The sequence below is a fragment of the Vigna radiata genome, chromosome 5 (genome assembly GCF_000741045.1).
Source record: "Vigna radiata var. radiata cultivar VC1973A chromosome 5, Vradiata_ver6, whole genome shotgun sequence".
NCBI classification, from domain to species: domain Eukaryota; kingdom Viridiplantae; phylum Streptophyta; class Magnoliopsida; order Fabales; family Fabaceae; genus Vigna; species Vigna radiata.
The window spans coordinates 6,644,164-6,663,283 of NC_028355.1; the positions used below are offsets into that span (position 1 = coordinate 6,644,164).

At 31.8% G+C, this 19,120-nt stretch overlaps 1 protein-coding gene across 8 annotated transcripts; it reads left to right on the forward strand.

The window, feature by feature from the left end:
* Positions 1–4,860: 4,860 nt before the first annotated feature.
* On the forward strand, positions 4,861–18,865 carry LOC106762071 (serine/threonine protein phosphatase 2A 55 kDa regulatory subunit B beta isoform). Of its 8 annotated transcripts, none has more exons than XM_014645764.2 (14): positions 4,861–5,279; positions 5,363–5,469; positions 5,564–5,659; positions 6,652–6,696; positions 6,927–7,112; positions 7,230–7,321; positions 7,466–7,584; positions 9,133–9,256; positions 9,369–9,492; positions 9,947–10,015; positions 15,561–15,652; positions 15,770–15,847; positions 18,417–18,496; positions 18,609–18,865. In XM_014645764.2, exons 1-14 carry the CDS (start codon positions 5,186–5,188, stop codon positions 18,743–18,745), a joined length of 1,443 nt encoding a protein of 480 aa, XP_014501250.1. In that variant the 5' UTR covers positions 4,861–5,185; the 3' UTR covers positions 18,746–18,865. The 8 variants fall into 8 exon arrangements, 6 of the variants coding, with proteins under 6 accessions (XP_014501250.1, XP_022636268.1, XP_022636267.1 ...); XR_001375761.2 differs by lacking the exon at positions 18,609–18,865 and adding an exon at positions 16,101–16,249 and having other exon boundaries at positions 4,863–5,279; positions 6,652–6,771; XM_014645763.2 differs by having other exon boundaries at positions 4,863–5,279; positions 6,652–6,771.
* Positions 18,866–19,120: the final 255 nt, after the last annotated feature.

Consider the following 19,120-nt stretch of genomic DNA (forward strand, 5'->3'; position numbering starts at 1 on the left):
GGCTCTTAATGCCAATTATTAGGAACAGAGGAGTAAAAGAGAGAGAGAGAAATAATAAAAAAAAACACAAAACTAATACAACACATAATGTGTATGCCTATGTCCATGACTACACTAAGAAGTATTTGTATTTCAGTATGTTTCAAGCTTTACAAAGGATTCTTATATAGCAAAGTGAAGAACATCTCACATTACTAAACAATGTGGGACTAAATTAAGTTTCAAATATTAACATGATGAAAACAACTATGTATTATACTAAAAATATCTTATTAAGTCTTATAATATTTATATGGTGTAAATTAGTACAAGTGAACTTAACCATATATAAAAACAACATAAGAATTAACACGTTGGTGGTCTGAAATATGATTAGAAGAGGATATCTAGATGAAGATGGCAAAATAATAAAGTTGGTACCAATAACAATTATTTTTGTAAAATAATTATCTTGGGGAGTTATAGAAAAAATAAATTTTAATTATTGATAATTTATTTTAAAATTAATAAAATCAAATTTAGAAATAAATATAAAATATGAAAGATTTTGTAGGCAAAGAAGGAAGTGGAAAATATTTTAAAAAAAATTATCATTATTTAGAAACTGTCTTTAAATCTTTATATATTTGACCATAAATTACTTAGAAACTATCCATGTATAAATAATACTAAAACAAATCAATAATCCTCTTTTGTTATAGTCAATGTAGTATAAAATGGCCATCTTCGTACCGAAATGGGATATAAATTTTTTGTCTTATTCTTATTCCCACAAGGTAATAAGTATACATATGTACCTATATTCATACTGCTTTTCCTATTATTTCAATATCAACTAATTAAATTATATAAAGTAATAAAAAATACTTGCAAAGAAAAGATAATATTATCAAATATTCTATATTAAAACAACAATGTATTCTCATTTGGAAAGGTGGTAAGATCTGAGTGGATTGAAGAATTTTGATGTATGTTCTTGAAAGCTGAAATACGAGAAAGATTCACTTACAAAAAACTATCTAACACTTAAGTCAGTAAAAGAATTTGAATCTTTTATGAATTAAGTAGTGAGTATGAATCTCAGAATGTGTTTTTCTTTGTGAAATATCAAGTGTATTTATAGGATCAACAAGAGTCTTGAACCTATGTTGTAATATCAAATATCCTTATACTTCAAGTAATTTGGACTATTCCTTTAGAAGAAGTTTAATGGGCCTCATTGAACCATGTTCTTTAGTCATATATTGGGTCGGATAGGAACACATAATAATATCAAATATTCTATATCAAAATAATTTATTCATATTTTTTTTCAATATCAAATATTTAGAAATAAATTATAATTATATACATTTCAAATTAGAGTACCAAATAAATTTTCATGAGAGCAAAAATATTTATTAAATTTATAAATATTAATCAAACAAAGTTCATAAAATTAAAAAATATTCTTAAAGAGTTACAAAAAGAAAAATAAATATTCAAAATTAAAAATATTTTAAATGTCTTTATATTACCATTCTTTAAATTCTAATCAAATCTCTTTTTTATATACTAATAAAAATTATAATACACCACTTGAAAGAACAAGGGTTAAACTAATAATGATTAAAATTTAGCATAGATATTTCACCTTTTGAACTTTAATACATGATGGATGGTGATAAACAAAATTCATGAGAATAATATTAAATTATTATATTAAGTAAATGAACATTTTTTATACAATTGTACTATATACTTACACTTATGATAATGAGTTAGAAAATAAAAATAATGTTATAAAAAATATCAAAACAATATTCTGCATGATAAAAAAAATTATTAAAAAGACATAAAAATAGTCAAATGAGTATCTTAGAAACAATTTGATGCATCATTGAATGAAATTAAAAAAACAAATGTATAATTAAAGATATAATGAATATAAACTTGCATGTAGAAATTAAAATTGTATATTTATGGGGTATGGGGATGTATGAAGTGAAATCCCATAAATATTTTGTCTCTAGATATGGAAAATTTTATGAATATGAATTTTCTTCTACTAAGTCACTAGATAATACTCTTTAATAATAAATTGGAACTATAGGACGATGTGATTTATATTTGGAGGATTGTCCACTTATAAAATGTTCTTTGACTAGTTAGGTAGTACTTTTTAGTTCTTCTATAATATCTTGGAGGTTTAATTGTTTATTTTTTCTTCAGTTTTGCTCAAGTGTGTCAAGTTGGTCTATCCTTTTAAAAAAAGCATCAATTACGTCCACATCTGGTAAAATTGCCTCAATCTAGTCCCTTCTATTAAATATAAACAAACAGAGTTAAAAGTTTGATGATGTGCCAAAAAAGTCAGCAACTTTTCTCTCTCTCCTCTGTTCCTTTATGTCTTTATGTTTCTCTTTCTTCTTTGTGCCTATCTCTTCTTTGTTTTTAATGAAATTTTAAATAATTTGATCTTTTATTTTCTTCTGAAATGTGTTTTAGAAAATTTCAATTTCTGCTTAACCCCAAGAAGCGATTGTAGAGTATAGAAACGATGACGATAAACGTGGCTTGCAATTAGGGTTTGAAAATTGAAATTGGTGTCTGCACGGGTGCCCCTTTCTCCTTCTCCCAACATGTGAGCCATATCCTTCACTATTATTTTCCTATGAATGTGTGTGCCTCCTTCAACAACAATCATCATAATTACATCTTAAATTCCTTCACAGTAAGTTGACACTCGATCAAAATGAAAAATTCCAAGATTTGGATGTCAAACAAGAGCTTTTCTTGTTGTCTCTACCTACCCTTGTCGGTCAAGTGATTGACCCCTTGTCGCAGCTGATGGATAGACGAAGATGTTAATTAGCAGGACAGGGAAGAGCAAAAAATGAGGAGTTTGAAAGCATTGTTAGCTTTATGCAAAATCATTCATCAAGCTCTCTAAATCCAGGCCCAAGCGGTGGTCATAGGGCACCACCGCGATCCTTTCCTCATGGCCCCACTCATCTCCTTCTTCGTCAACAACCACCTCCACCATTCTCTCTCTGAAACCCCTCACCATGCCCCCTCTCTCTTCAGGTCAATGCTCTCTTCCTCCTCACTCGTCTCCCCAGAATCTTCAGGTCAATGCTTGCTTCCAAATATGGCTCTTTAACTTTAGTCTCACATTATAAGAAGTAGGTTGGAGTCAAGTATCTTTGTTGTAAACACTCTTTTGCAGTTTTATTTTGTTCTCAAGGATCCCCAAATGCATGCAAGGTGTTCGATGATAGTCCCGTAAGGGACTGCATTTCATATAACACAATGATTAATGGGCTTGTGCGTGTGGGTCGTGTTGATTGTTATCCGCTTGTTCGTCCTTGGAGGATAGTCAAACTGGGAGAGTAATGCATGGTTTGATGTATAGGATATTGGGTTATGGGCATGGAAAGAGTGAGGTTGCGGCTTGGACTTCTTTGGAAAGTGCATATGCTATGCTGCTATGCACGGAGAAAATGGCTTGTCTAATTTTCACCGGGAAACTAACGGATAGAGAGAAAAGAGAGAGAAACATATGGGTGCATAGGAGCATAAGAGCATAGGAGAGAGAAAAAAGTTGTTGACTTTTTTGCCACATCATCAAACACTTAACTCTGTTTGTTTGTATTTAACGGAAGGGACGAGATTGAGGCAACTTTTACCAGGTGTGGACACAATTGACACTTTTTTAAAAGGATGGACCAACTTGACACACTTGAACAAAACTATGGACAAAATAAGCAATTAGGCCTATCTTGGAAAACTAAGAAACAACCAACAATCTTTCATTAATCTAGAGAGGTTAAATACCACTCTATAATGATTACATGTGAGTTAAAATGACTCAAATAGTTACTTACTGATTTCATATTGTAATTATGAAAGGATGCAATTGTATTGTAATAGTTAATTAACATATATATTCCAATATTTCATAAAAGAATGAAACATATTAAGGTTGGTTGTCATTTTGTTCCCAATAGACATCATACAAAGGCCTTAAAAAACACAATTTGAGTCTTTTTGCATGTTAGGCATTTGGAATCTTCATGTTTTAACTTAAGGCAATATTGAGATTATTAAGATATTTTTATTATAGTTATTTATTATTGTTCTGGTACATCCAATAGTCTCATATCCCTTAAGAATCAAAACCAATGTCAGTTTAAATACACATTCCTCCTTCAACCCTCTAAGACACATTTTAAGAACAAAATTGTAACAAATACTTCAAAGGAAATAATACCTCAAATGTGATAAGTGATTCTACTTGCGTCTCATTGAACTTGAGATTGAAATAATAATGAAATATCTCAACTAATTATTATTATTATTAATCATTATATTTAGAAGATATATGCTTTTCCTAAGTTGACATATTTAATGGGTGCAATTTAATTAATTATGGACAAGTTATAACATGTATTTATATTTTTGTTTGATGAATGAAAAAGCAGGATGTTTTCTTACAATATCTTATCAGGTTATAATTTTAAATTGTATTTTGGATTGTAGGATTTGGAAATGTATTTTATATTATGAATATGAAAATGTATTACAAATTGCATAATTTAGAAGAAATGATATTTTCAATTTTTGAATTATGTAATCTAAAATACATTTTTATGAATTTTCAAATTACATAAACCTAAAATACAGTTCCAAATTCAAAAATTCAGAAATATATTTTGAATTACATTATTTAAAAATGTATTTAAGATTGAACATTTTAAAATATATGTCTAGATTATATAATTAAAAAAGTATATATAAATTTCTAAAGTACGCCATTCAAAATACATTTATCAATCCAACATATTTTGAATCTATAAATAATTTAATTCTTTTCTAAGACTATAGAAGTGCAAGAAGAAACTATTAGGTGGTGTAAAGAGCGTGGTGGTATTGTCAAGTCACAACATGGTCCGTTTAAGCAGTTAAGTGGACCCGGGCCTTATCCTCTGGTGCGAGCCCACCAAATACCGTTGTGTGGCGCGCGCATTTTCTCCTGTAACGAACTTGCAATTGCAATTGCAAGTGGATGAATCATCACAGCGACAACAAAACACCCAAAACCCAACTTTTGCTTTCTTCTGCAAGTTTCCAAAACCAAGTGGACTCTTCAGTTCTTTGAGATCAGAATGAGATTGCGCGCGACGTTGTCGTTTTAGCACCATCCATGGCTTACTACGATTCTGCGCCTTCTGTCCCTCTCCTATGGAACTTCTCTCAAGTACTCGGCCAACAACTTCCCAACGAGCCTCTCCAGAACGGTTAGTCGTAACTCGCAAATCCTAACTGTGCGTTTTCTCCCGTTCGATTGCTGTTCACTGTTCGTTTCGTTTATCATGTTCAGACGACATCATAACAACCATTGCTTTCGATAAGCTCGGCGATCATCTCGCCGTTGGTGATCGAGGTGGACGCGTTGTAATATTCGGTAGAGACGATCGGAAAAAGAATGTGAGTATCACGCGATTCTCGCCACCATACACTGTCTTCGCTTCCGTATTCGAAAAGCCGTTTGTCTGAAATCTGTTATGTGTTTCTTCGTTAGGTTTCGAGTAATCGAAGGGATCTGGAGCAGCGGGATTTCGCCTCGCAGCATCCCGAATTTCGTTACAAGACAGAATTTCAGAGCCACGAACCCGAGGCACGTCTGTCGTTACTGTATTCTATTTTTTGATGATATTTTGAGTTTATTGTAAGAGCTTAACATCTACCACTTTCATCCCAATAAATTTTAGGCCGTCGAAAACGGATTCAGCGAATATTTAGATAATTTTAATTAATTTTTATACATTTAAAATTGATTAAAATTAACTAAATTTTTGTGATTTTTTCTGAAAAAAAAAAAAAAAAGTCTCTTAATCTGTTCTCATGAATCAACATATATGATTTTTAAATTATTTATTGTAAAAGCTAGCCAACATAACCTACATGGCAATACAGGATTCAATGACTTTGCATCATCAAGGCATAAATTATTAATTCTGCGATATGCTACTTCACCTTTTATTATGAAAACAAGGATACATGTATACTTTGAATTAAATGGCACTCAAATAATATCACAAAAAGATATAGATATTATAAATGACTACCAGTATTAAAATATTATACTTTTTAAAAATATAAAAAAATAAAAATTATGTGGTTATTTTTTGGTTGAGAGATTTTGAAATTGTATATCTTATTGAATAATAAAAAAGAAAAAATAATTTATTAATATATCTAAAATTTTTTGTATTCTTTAACATTATTTTTTTCTTATTTTTTAAATTCTTTTTTTTTTTTGAAAAAATATAATATTTTATATTTTATGATTATTTTATCTTTAAATAAATGTAAAAGTATGCGTATAATTAAAAGTGACACTAAAATTAGTTAAAAAAAAAACACTATCTATAATGATATATATGATTTGATAGAAAGAAAGAGAGAAAAAAGAGAGCGAGAAATTATAGATGTTTAAAATAAATGATTATGTATATTTTTCTTTTTGAAGTTTGTTAAATAAATTATCAAAGTTTTATCCTCTTTCCTAAGTAATCTCTAAAGTATGTACTATGATTAATTTCTGAAAAATTATGCAAAGATTGATATTTTTTATCATCAATTATTTGATTATTGGTATGTTTGCAGTTTGATTACCTAAAGAATGTGGAAATTGAAGAGAAGATTAACAAAGTAAGGTGGTGGATGACCCACGACAGTTTGCAATTTATTCTTTCAACTAACGATAAAACAATTAAATTGTGGAAGGTTTGAACACGCTTTGTAATTTCTAATTCTACTGATTTTATCATACTGCTTTCTAACCTGTACAATTGCCGATTTGAATAAGGTGATTCTGTATGTTCCAAATTTGAATAATATCTACAGCTTTCATTTTGTGTTCTGTGGTGTTTCTGGGGCAGGTTAAGGAGCATAAGGTGAAACAAGTTATAGAAATGGCCCCTCCTTTGTGCTCAGAAAATATGCTTTTGGCGGAAAGTAGTTTCGTACCAGGGCTGGAAACCAAGTCTGCTGCTAATGGCTATCGTTTGGAATGGATAGAGAAGATGCCTCAGAATTTTTTGCCGCCTCAGGACGTTGATAGCGAGGTTGGTTCTTGTGTCTTGTGTAAATACCAATGCTTGGGTTTTGTCGCCACTATCTCCTGTTTGAAAGAAAATCTGGGTACACATACATGACCGTTGGTTGATATTTTTTGTTATCAGATTGGTGGAATGGAAGACCCTTTTCGCGCAAAGCGCCAAAAGGTGTATGCTTATGCTCACAGTTTCAATATTAACTCCATCTCAAATAATAGGTGCATTCGGCTTCCCTTTTACCATGGATGCTTAATATCCTGTTTCTGTCAATAGTGAAAACATAATAGGAATACATCTTTATTTTATTTGCATTGTTAGTTAGAAAATTAAAAACAAAAAGTGGCGTCATGATACCTCTACAGTGATTATGAGACCTTTGTCTCGGCAGACGACCTTAGAATCAATTTGTGGAATCTTGAGGTCAGTGATCAGTGTTTCAACATTATTGACATGAAGCCATCAAACATGGAGGACCTTACCGGTAGCTCTATTTATCCATGACTCCTTGCACATTCTAATTCTTGTATGCTCTCATTCATATTTCGTCACTACTTCCTAATTCTGTCTAATTATCCCAACCAAGTAGAATTAAATATTTTAGATTCTGTAGAAACTAAAAGATTAGAATATACTATCACAGGAAGCAAGGTTGCCTCATTTGATTATTTTCTTCCTGTTCCTAAACTTAGTTTTACTCTTTTCATGCTTCTTCTCACTTCTATTATTGGAAGGCCTAGAATCTGGAAAAGAAGTTTCTATACTTGAAATTCTATGTTCACCCATGTTTAGTCCAACCCTTGAAAATCAAGTGCCTCATCAAGTGGGTTTGAAGAGTAAATTATTTAAATTGATGATAAGTTAATAATTATAATTAATTAATTGAAGTTACAGAAGATTATATAAATAGGTGGACTTGGTTATAGATTCTCTAATCAATCTGCTTACAATTTAAACCAGCAGATAAGGGGAAAGTAAATAATGAGATAAGGCCTAGATCAGATCTGATGTTATTCTATGTTTCTGGAAGAATTATTTTAAGGAAAGAATTCTAACAACTTTAACAGAAATATCATTTAACAAAGCGTATGAAAAATCATATAATCCAACTAGATAGTTGCGTGAACATATTGGATAAGAACCCTACCAACATTAGCCCTCTGTTTTTATTTTGTAATCAAAATTTGTATTCTAAATCATTTCTACGGTTTTAACCTGTTGCCATTCAACTTTTCTGAGCACTTACTGACTTTTTATATATTACATTGTTGACCTTTATCCCTTTTATTTGTTGTCAACTCCAATGAGACTTTACCTATTTCACTTTCCAAAACTGAATATGGATATTATTGGGAAGTTTCATATTGCGTACCTCAATTCTTGTGGTAAGACTATATTTGTTGGACAACTTTATTTAATGTCAATTGGTTTTGAGATTAAATCTAACATTCTATGAAAGCATATAGCCTATCTTGGTAAATCACCAATTCTCGTAGGCTAACCTATTTTAGCAGACATATTTGGAGATTTGTTTTGAGATGAAAATCTGACATAGTATTAAAGTCTATTTACTCATGTTGGTAAGAGAGGGATGCTGCGAAGCCCCACATTGCCTACTTCTGTTCTTAGAGTGTGGATAGGGCTTTTTTTGGTTTTTTTTAATTATTTTGTCCATTAAAGCAACAATATTTGTTTGCTGCATTCTTCATGTTTTCCTTTCTGGTTATTTGCCAATGAATATTATTCTTTTGGTCTTCTCTGACTCTCAATTTTGGAGGATCTCTTCTTCTATCCAGAAGCACTTTTTCTAAAGATGAAAGCCAAGCCTATCTAGTTCTATACATAAGCTACATCTTGAATCCATCAGAATAATCCATTATACTGCTTTGCATCTGTAACTTGTCGACCTAAGCCAGTTTTGAAGTCATTATTAAATGAGATCTATGTCATGTGCAATATGCGTCATATGTGCATGCCATGTTATGTCTGCTCTCAATTTGACCTTTTAACTGATTTACCCTATTTTTTCTAGAGGTCATAACATCAGCTGAATTTCATCCTTTACATTGTAACCTCCTTGCATATAGCAGCTCACAAGGTTTAATTCGTCTATCTGATTTGCGACATTCAGCAATATGTGACCATGCTTCCAGAATGTAAAATACAACTCAATTCTCTCAAATTTAGGTGTAGTTAATTTTCTTGAATTTTACTGTTGTCTCAGCTATTCATATGTTCTGATACTTCTCATTCAGCTTAATTATACAGATTTCAACATGGAGAGAGTTATGGATCAAAGTCTTTTTTTACAGAAATCACTTCTTCTATCTCAGACATAAAGTTTTTAAATGATGGCCAGCATCTTATAAGTCGCAATTACATGAATATGAAGGTTTTCGTTTTATTACTGCAGTCATTTAAATTATGATTTCAAAATTGTATTCAGGTGCCTATCTTGTGTCATAGATTTTTTCTTCAAACAGTGGTGATTTGGAGGGGTACTCAGTTGGTCTATTAATTTTTTCAATATATCTAGTTAGACATGCTCTTTCATTGGCCTTTGAAATTTGGATATTCTTTGGGTAGAAAATGTTTCCTTTTGAATGAAGCCAACATTGTTTTCAACAAAACGGAAAACTAACAAATGTCCCGGCATTTAGTATTGTGATTTTCTGGACTAAGCTGACTCGGATATGTTAAGTTGCTATGAACAGACAGATGAGACAATCAATTTTAGTTACACAATAACTCAAAATGTAATGAAACATGTACTAAATACTTCAATTTCTTTTAGCATTAGAAGTATGCTCTTAAGGCATTTATATAGTTTCATTTTTTTATTTTAGCTTTGGGACATGCGTAAGGAGTCATCTCCAGTCGCAATATTCAAAATTCACGAGCATCTGCGTCCTAAGGTTTGTTGTAAAAGTTTGAATTTTGAGGATTTTGTTCACTTTATAGTGAAAAGCATAATTGTTGTGGGTAACTTTCTTCTATTATCAGTTTTGCATTTATCAATTCCAATCTTGACTATAGGGGCAACAGAACTATTTAGGCATTCTTTGTCCTCCTTCATAAAATGCTGTGACTCAATAATCAACAATCATCCCTCTGCGGTGAGTGAGAGAGTAAACTCTCTAAGCTTTGTGCCACTGTAGGATACCTGCACTTTTGTGAAGTAGAATATATTTGAAACATCCTGTGCCCCCTCCCTTTTCTTTTTTCCTCATGAAGTTCTAAAATACTTTTTCCCTAATTGGAAACGGCTTTTGTTTTTGTGAAATTAGTTTTGCCCAGTTTTCTACTACATAGGTAACAGACATATGGATTATGTTCCCTCGTAATTGTGTACCCAGTTTTACTTGAAAACTTTAGAGACTACGAAATTTTTGGCTGTGCTGCCCATATTTCTAGGATTTAATTACTTGAATTTAGAGGGAAATGTATCAAACAAAACAATGCTTTAATAGTTATTTATATTCTAAACATAAAACATCAAAAAGCCTTTTCCAATTAAATGGATTGTTGGCGCCTCTATATTCTGTTATAAACCAAACTTTCGAAAGGACTAGTGAGATGTTTATCGTTTAAATTATCTAATATAGTTTTTCTTTGTTTCGCTCTCCCTCTAACTCTCTCATCCTTTTAATCATCTCTTTCATTGAGGCTCGTAATTTTCTCACACGAGACCTGACCAAATCATCTTAGGCAAGACTAAACCGTCCTTCCTTCAATAGCTTCTAATCTTAGTATCTCTATTGCGTTTATTCCTGATCTAACATTATCTTTTATGTTCACTAATACACTGTAGAACATCTTCATCCATGCAAAACTCTGCTTATGCACTTTTTGGCACTTTATGAACCCAACAATTGGTTATATAAAGCATTATGGATCTTAGAGAAGTATAATAAATAATTTCTTAATGCTTGAGAGGCAACTTTTTTCATCACAAATGTTTCATTTTAATACTCCATTTTACTTCTACTTCTACAACTTTAGCTTTTACCATTTAATCCTTCTATTGTAACTACCATTATCATTTGCAAAGAGAATGCATTGTGGAACTAACTTGAGGATGTGCCTTTGAACATATAGAAGTGATGGGTCTATTTTTGAGAGGGGTTTCATTAGGGAGATATTATATATATGTGACACGAGTTCAACCCACATAAAGGATTAACACCACTTTTAACCCAAAACTTCGAGACATTGGATTTATGCGTTTTTTTTCTTATATGATGTTTAATTTTGTCATTTCTACCCAATATAGGACTTAAACTCACATTTGGATTATTTTCAACATGGAGGATTTAGAAACCAAGGTAGAGAAGACATCAGCACAAAATTGACCCCTTTAGTAATGGGGAAAGAGGCTCCATAACGTGTTTGCGGTTTCCTAAAACTTCACGTATTCTTAAATAATGAGAATCGTCATTCAAACCAAGTATTGAGATTGCAATATAGAGAGGAAAAACAGAGAAACAAAAATAGTTTGTGTATTATTTGAATTCTGCATAATGCAGATGCAAATATTTATACATCAACATTATAACAGAAGTAGTTATAACTCTATCTAATCTATCAACAATATACTCAAAATAATAACAAACAAAAATAATAACAAACAAGATCTGAAAACCTTTCAAGATATTAAATCTTAACAGATATTAAATCCTAACAAGATATTAAATCCTAACAAGATATTAAATCTTAACAGATATTAAATAAATCCTAACAGCCCCCCTCAAGCTGAAGAATGAATGTCAATCATTCTCAGCTTGGAAACTAGAAATTTGAAAGCTGTTGGAGAAAGTCCTTTGGTGTAGATATCAGCTAACTGGCATGCAGAAGGAATCGGTAGTAGTTTAAGTAAGCCAGAAGAAAACTTTTCCCTTACAATATGACAATTTATTTCAATGTGTTTTGTGCGTTTATGAAAAACTGGATTTGCAGCAATATGAAAGGCAGATTTGTTATCACAGAACAAGACTGTTGGTTATTGAAAAGTTATGTGAAGATCCTGTAGAAGAAAAGTTAACCATTGAATTTCGCAAGTAGCTGTGGCAAGAGCTCTGTATTCAGCTTCTGAGGAACTTTTGGATGTAGTGGCTTGTTTCTTCGATTTCCATGAAATAAGTGAAGAGCCAAGATATATAGAGTAACCAGTGATACTTCGTCTGGTATCAATGCAGCCTGCCCAATTAGAATCGTTGAAGCCTTTCAACTGTATGATGTTATTGCTGGGAAAGAAAATCCTTTTTCCAGGGGCACCTTTAAGGTATCTAAGAATCTTGGAAGTTGTTTGTTGATGATCTGTGCTGGGATTTGAGAGAAATTGACTTAGTTGTTTTACAGCAAATGAAATATTGGTCTAGTGTTGGTGAGATAATAATCTACCAATCAATCATCTATAAGAAGATGAAGTTGCATCATTTAGAGGTTGGCCAAAATATGTGTTGAGCTTTGTACGATAGTCACAAGGAGTGGAAACAGGCTTAGAGTTTAAGTAACCTTCATCTTTATTTCTGTTAGATCATTTCCTGTGAGTACTATATCATCAACATAAATCACTAAAATAGTGACATTGGAATCAAAATGAGATGCATATTAGAGGAAGCCAATAGATAAGAGGAAATCAGATAAATGAGCATACCATTGTCTACCTGCTTGTTTAAGACCATAAAGTGATTTTTGTAACTTGCATACTTGATTTGGTTTGATACAGTTGAGCCTTGGAGGAGGTATCATATAAACTTCTTCATTTAATGTACCATGAAAAAAAGCATTATTAACATCTAGTTGCTTAAGATGCCAATTATGTGTTGCCGTAAGAGCTATAACCAGTCTAACCATTGTGATTTTAACCACAGGAGAAAAGGTATCTAGATAATCTTGACCTTCAATTTGAGTGTAGCCCTTGGCAGGTTAGACCAATGAATCAACAATGGTTAAAAAATATTTATGACCATGAATGGAAGTAGCAGCACAAGGGCCCCAAATATCAACATGTAATAAGGAATAAATAGAAGAAGCTTGAAAAGTACTATGAGGAAAAGAAGGTTTTCTTTGTTTAGCCATATGACAAGAAGTACATATAAAAGAGTGATCAAAATTAATCACAGGATATAACTGTTGCATTATACGTAATCTATCATGAGAGGGGTGGCCTAATCCGTAATGCCAAATATCAATGGCTTCCTTATTACAAATTGTGGTGTTGATGGAGCTAAAAGAGGTCTTGATTGTATACAACCCATCTTGAGGATCAACTATACCTATCATCCTCTTGTTGTGTCTATCTTGTATAAAACATTGATTGTCAAGAAATATTATTTGACAATTATGGGTTGTGGTAAGCTTGGAAACAGATATAAGATTGAAATTAAATTGTGGAAGATATAAGACATTAGAAATAGTCAAAGAATCATTAATCTTTACTTTTCTAGAATATGAGGCTATGGTTTGTTGTCCATTTGGTAGTTTAACTGTGATGGGATCAATAGCCTTATTACAAATTGTGGTGTTGATGGAGCTAAAAGAGGTCTTGAGTGTATACAACCCATCTTAAGCATCAACTATACCAATCATCTTCTTGTTGTATCTATCTTGTATAAAACATTGATTGTCAAGAAATATTATTTGACAATTATGGGTTATGGTAAGCTTGGAAACAGATATAAGATTGAAATTAAATTGTGGAAGATATAAGACATTAGAAATAGTCAAAGAATCATTAATCTTTATTGTTCCAGAATATGAGGCTATGGTTTGTTGTCCATTTGGTAGTTTAACTGTGATGGGATCAATAGCCTTATAGGATGAATATAGATGTAGGGAAGAAGATACATGATCATTGGCTCCTGAATCTATAATCCACATGACATGGTCTGTAGCATGAGAAATTGGTAGCACATTACCTATAAAAGAAGTATTTGGAGAGAAAGTTGTACCAGTTTGATTGATGTGGGAAGTAGTTGTAGAGGATCCCAATTGTGTTTGTTGTTGTAGCAGGGCTATCAAATGTTGATATTGCTGAGGAGTGATTTTTAACTCATTCGAGTCAGATACTTGGGCATCTGATGTTCGTACAGCAGTATCTACAACCCCTTTACGAGCTCCGTAGCAAGAAATTATATATTCTGTTAAAGATAGCCCTTCGCGTAGATTGCTTTGAATAGGTAAATCAATCATTTGTCCTTGTGGATCCGACATTAATCCCCTCATACCTACTAATTGGTNTACTTGAGATGCATTTCCTCTAGCTCCCGAAAANGNCATTATATGGACTGGATTAAAAGGATCGGTCATTCTAAAATTAGGATTCATTTCTTGTCGAAAATATTCACTTGTAGCATACCATATCTCAATGGATTGGCGTAAACAGGTCTAGTGTAGTTTATGCCCACGAGGGTAACCATGCTTCTTAAAGTATTCATCAACAGTGTGTCCAATGATATTGCAAAAAGTGCAAACCTTTGAATTTTATGAACCTAAATTTGATCTTCTGCCAAAGCCTCCTCTATTTGATGAATAGGCTCGACCTCCTCTTATCCCTTTGTTGTAGGAGGATTCTGAAGATCTTGATGGATAGTCATTCTTATTGTAACAATTTTCAGCCATGTGGTAATGATCAATGACAGTAATGAGTTGATTTGGTAAAAAAAACGCAAAGGAATCAAGAAGGGGTAAGAAACAAATGAAGATCAGAGGCACAGCAAAACTCTTTAATTGAAGAGCTTTGATACCATCTTAAATAATGAGAATGGTCATTCAAACCAAGTATTGAGATTGTAATATAGAGAGGAAAAATAGAAAAGCAAAAAGTCTATGTATTATCTGAATTCTGCATAATGCATATGCAAATATTTATACATCAAAATTATAACAAAATTAGTTATAATTCTATCTAATCTATCACCAATATACTCTGAATAATAACAAACAAAAATAATAACAAACAAGATCTTAAAACCTATTAAGATATTAAATCTTAATTGATATTAAATCCTAACAAGATATTAAATCTTAATAGATATTAAATAAATCCTAACACGTATACAAGGAAATTTGCCTATAACTATAATCCTACAAGGAAATTTTCCTTTAGGTATTTTACTTCCATCGTTTGCCGGTATAGCATAAAACTGAATAGGTTCTCTATAACATAAGTTATTCTTTATTCTTCATACAATCAACATTTCCCATAGTTTCCTGCCATGAATTATTCCTCTATAGTTACAGTTATTTGAAAGATCGTACTTGTTCTTTCAAATTTGATATAAAGCATTAAAACATAATTTTCTCTAGCAATCTTGATTGAACTTTCTGCTTTACATTATAAATTTCTCTGAAGATCCTCTAACTTTTTCCTTTCGGGGTGGGGAGAAGCACCACAGAGTTTGCTAGATTTTGTTTCTTCACATGGTTGATTGCTTCTGGTCCTATTTTTTTATGCAGTTGCCAGAGCTATATAATAACGACTGCATATTTGATAAATTTGAGTGCTGCTTTAGTGGTGATGGACTCCATTTTGCAACTGGCTCTTATAGGTTTGTCTCGTTTAAACCAAATGAAATATATTTTATGAGTTATGTTATTGTGGATAAGTTTTTGTGTTTTCCTAACCTCAAACATCATCACTAAAACATTGCCTATTTTTGTCATAGCAATATCTTGCGGATATTCTCCCCAGGCTCTGGAAGAGAGGAAGGGATTAAACTAGAAATTAGAGGAAATTTTAATAGGTAAACCCCCGATACTATTCAAACTTAATCTTTATTAAATTTGACTGCATATTTCTCATCAAGAGAATCCATTTAATGAGAATCTTAACATTAGACAAGGAATTTGCCAATAACTATGCAAAAAAATTTGCATAATACATGATTAATTACACTTATTTAAATATGTCAATTAATGAAATAAAGCAGGAAGTAAATCAATTTTTCAAATTTTTGCAAATTAATATGTTGAAGTAAATATTGTAAAAAATTATAGGGAAATCAATACGGAGGAAATAAATCAACGATTGACCTAATCTTGATGATGTCCCCTCAAATCGATATTGGAAGATGAAGCATCAATTTGCCAAAAAAGATTGATGGTAGATTGAGAAAGATCTTAGTAAAGACATCAACAATATGAAGGTAAAGAAAGCGTGAGAAAGATGAATGAGGTGGTCATCATACCTCATTGTAGACTTTACGAATATAGTGACAACAATCAATTTCAACGTGCTTTTTATGTTCATGAAATAGTGTCAGAGAGATATTCCTCGGATTTCGTTATTTTCATGAAGTGTTTTCACAGTGTTAAAACATGATTATGTCCTAACATCAGATCATGACATATGCAATGCTTCATCTAATGACGATAGGCACAATGTTTCAACTAAAAACAATAGACGCAAAGCCCCTTGTGTACATTCTTTGCTGATAAGCTTAAACTTGGACAGACAATCAAGATATGTGGTCTTAAGCATTTGATGGTACAATTCAAATATTATAAATGTTTATTTTACACTATGGAGAGCATTCATTCTAATCGGTCTTTAAAGAGGATGTCTTGAAGACTTATCTACATCCAAGATCTCATGAAGAATAAAGTTTTTCCACATCAACAATCCTACTGAAAAGATTGTCTGCCAACTTTGCATAGACCATTGCAGTCATACATTTTACTCTAATTTGGACAAAAGCTATTTGAAATAGGTCTGATAACTTATGTCAAGTATTAGGTTGTTCTCTAACTATCTAAAAGAGTGAGCCAAATCTTGTATATGTTGTAAGATGCAACACATACTTTAAGAACCTGTGATCTTTTAGATCACTTTGTAAATTGTTTTTCAGACAAAATTCAATGCATTGTAAAGAATACTCAATGTTAACAAAGACTGGTTGTGTTATAAAGAACACTCGATTTTAACTATGAGTGGTTATATTTCAAATAATAATCGATCTTAGTTACGAGTGGTTGTATTCTAAAAAATACTCAGTTTTAACCATATTAATTGACTATGGCCATCAATAAATGTCAGAATACTTACAATACTTATAATTACCATGATAAGCAACTTACAAAATACTCAATATGAGTATGAACTATGTTAAAACATTTGGTAGCACGATTACCATGCAAAAGGAAGGGTGAAATCTTGCTTTTGCCAAATTTGCTTGAAACACAATTAATGGGCAATTCAAGGTCACGAGTCTGATCTTTAATTCCAAGAAAGTTATGTTGAAACAAATATTCTAAAATTTGAGAGTTTGGCTGACATAATCTTGTATGTCACACCTCATTCTGATTATTAACAATGCTACTACCCAAAGACGATGTTCTAGAAATAGAAAATTGTAAAGGAAATATACTTCCCATTTTAGGTACCTTCGTGATCACATTCCTAACACTTGATCCTACTATAAAATACAAATATTGTGCATTAGAGAAAAAGAAATGTTATAGTTATTATCTACTATTTGTCCAACTTAAATCAAATTAATAGACAATCCGGTTGCCACAAATATATTAGAAGACCCAATATCCCCAACAATAATAATACGCAGATGACTCCCATTAGTAATTTGAATATACTGAGGATCACTCTAACTAGATATTTAGTAACAATTCAGATTTGTCAGTCAAATGATTCGAAGTTTATGAATCAAAAATCCAAGAAGAACAAATTTTATGATCATCATCTGTTAGACCATCTGATGCATGAGACCTAGGTTGACTGATATTGGTCGATTGGATCAGGCAACTTGCACAACATCTTGCATAGGTGTGGCTTGGATGAATATGTTGTTCAAATCTATGCAAATTTTTGGTTAAGTAAATATTGTAGAGAAATCATATATGAATCAGCAAGGAAGAAATATATCCATGATTTAGCTAATCGCATAGACAAACTTGAACAACCCTCCATATAACTCATTGATCACCCTTTTCTGTGTTTTAGTTTTTGCAGTTGTTTGTTATCTTTTAACTCCATCGTCACGGATTTTTGTTTGATATTTGAGAGTCTCCTCTCCCCCACCCCAATACTAATTTTGGCACCTTCTGCCTACAGCCATATTATTTTTCTTCTAATTTTGAGGCTGCAAAGTGCAAACATTCTCATCCCTAAAATATGTAACATAAAAAATTCTGCTCCTTTCAACGAGACCAACAAACATAATTCAATTCCTGTGTTTTGCGAACTCATGTCTGTATAACTTGATGAATGTCAAACTAAATCCGCATTGCATATTTTGAATTACCTATTCAAATACAGTTTTCTTTTTTTTTTTGTTATTGGTATTTTATCATTTTCAGGAAGGCTATTCGCCAACCTAAGTCAAGGGCTAGAAGGTCTTCTCTAAGCAACATAATGCCTCGTGGAATTTACCATCACGGTTAGTGTTTCCTATACATATGTTTTCACTATTTTTTCTTTATCTCATTTTGGCCTTTATGTTTTGTGTCACTCTTAATTATGTCAACCTTTTTCCCCTTTCTGTTTTTCAGCCCACGTTTATTCAGAGTCTAGCAGCATTGACTCTCTTTGTAATTTAAGCTCCAAGCTGCTACAAGTAGCTTGGCATCCTACATGCAATCTAGTTGCATGTGCTGTAGAAAGTAGCCTAGTCTTGTACTATGCTTAAGTTGTGCCTTGTACATTTTATTTGTAAAATTAAGTCCATACTCCATAATAGAGAATTCTTTAAATGCAACCTCGTTTCCCAACTAAAATTCTTTCAAATAATAATACATTCAAGCGGGTATTTTAGGATGTATTGCTGACATTCTTAAATATAAAAATATATATTGCAATGTCAAACTCATTAGTATAACAAAAATTAAGTCTGAAGGCTCTCATAAATTTAATATTTTTAATTGAGTTTATATTAATTTCTTTTGTCTATTGATTAGTCAAATTTTATATTTTTTTATTGAATGTCTCCTTCTTAATTTTCCTATTGAATGAGTGTGGTTGTTAGCTTGTTTTCTGAGTTATCTTATTTGTTTCGTGATTATAT

Coding starts and splice junctions, on each gene's coding strand:
- LOC106762071 (XM_014645763.2), top strand. CDS start 5,186: ATGGCTTACTACGATTCTGCGCCTTCTGTCCCTCTCCTATGGAACTTC. Junction 6,772..6,926: donor AAACAATTAAATTGTGGAAG/GTTTGAACACGC, acceptor TTTCTGGGGCAG/GTTAAGGAGCATAAGGTGAA. Junction 15,848..18,416: donor ATTAGAGGAAATTTTAATAG/GTAAACCCCCGA, acceptor TATCATTTTCAG/GAAGGCTATTCGCCAACCTA.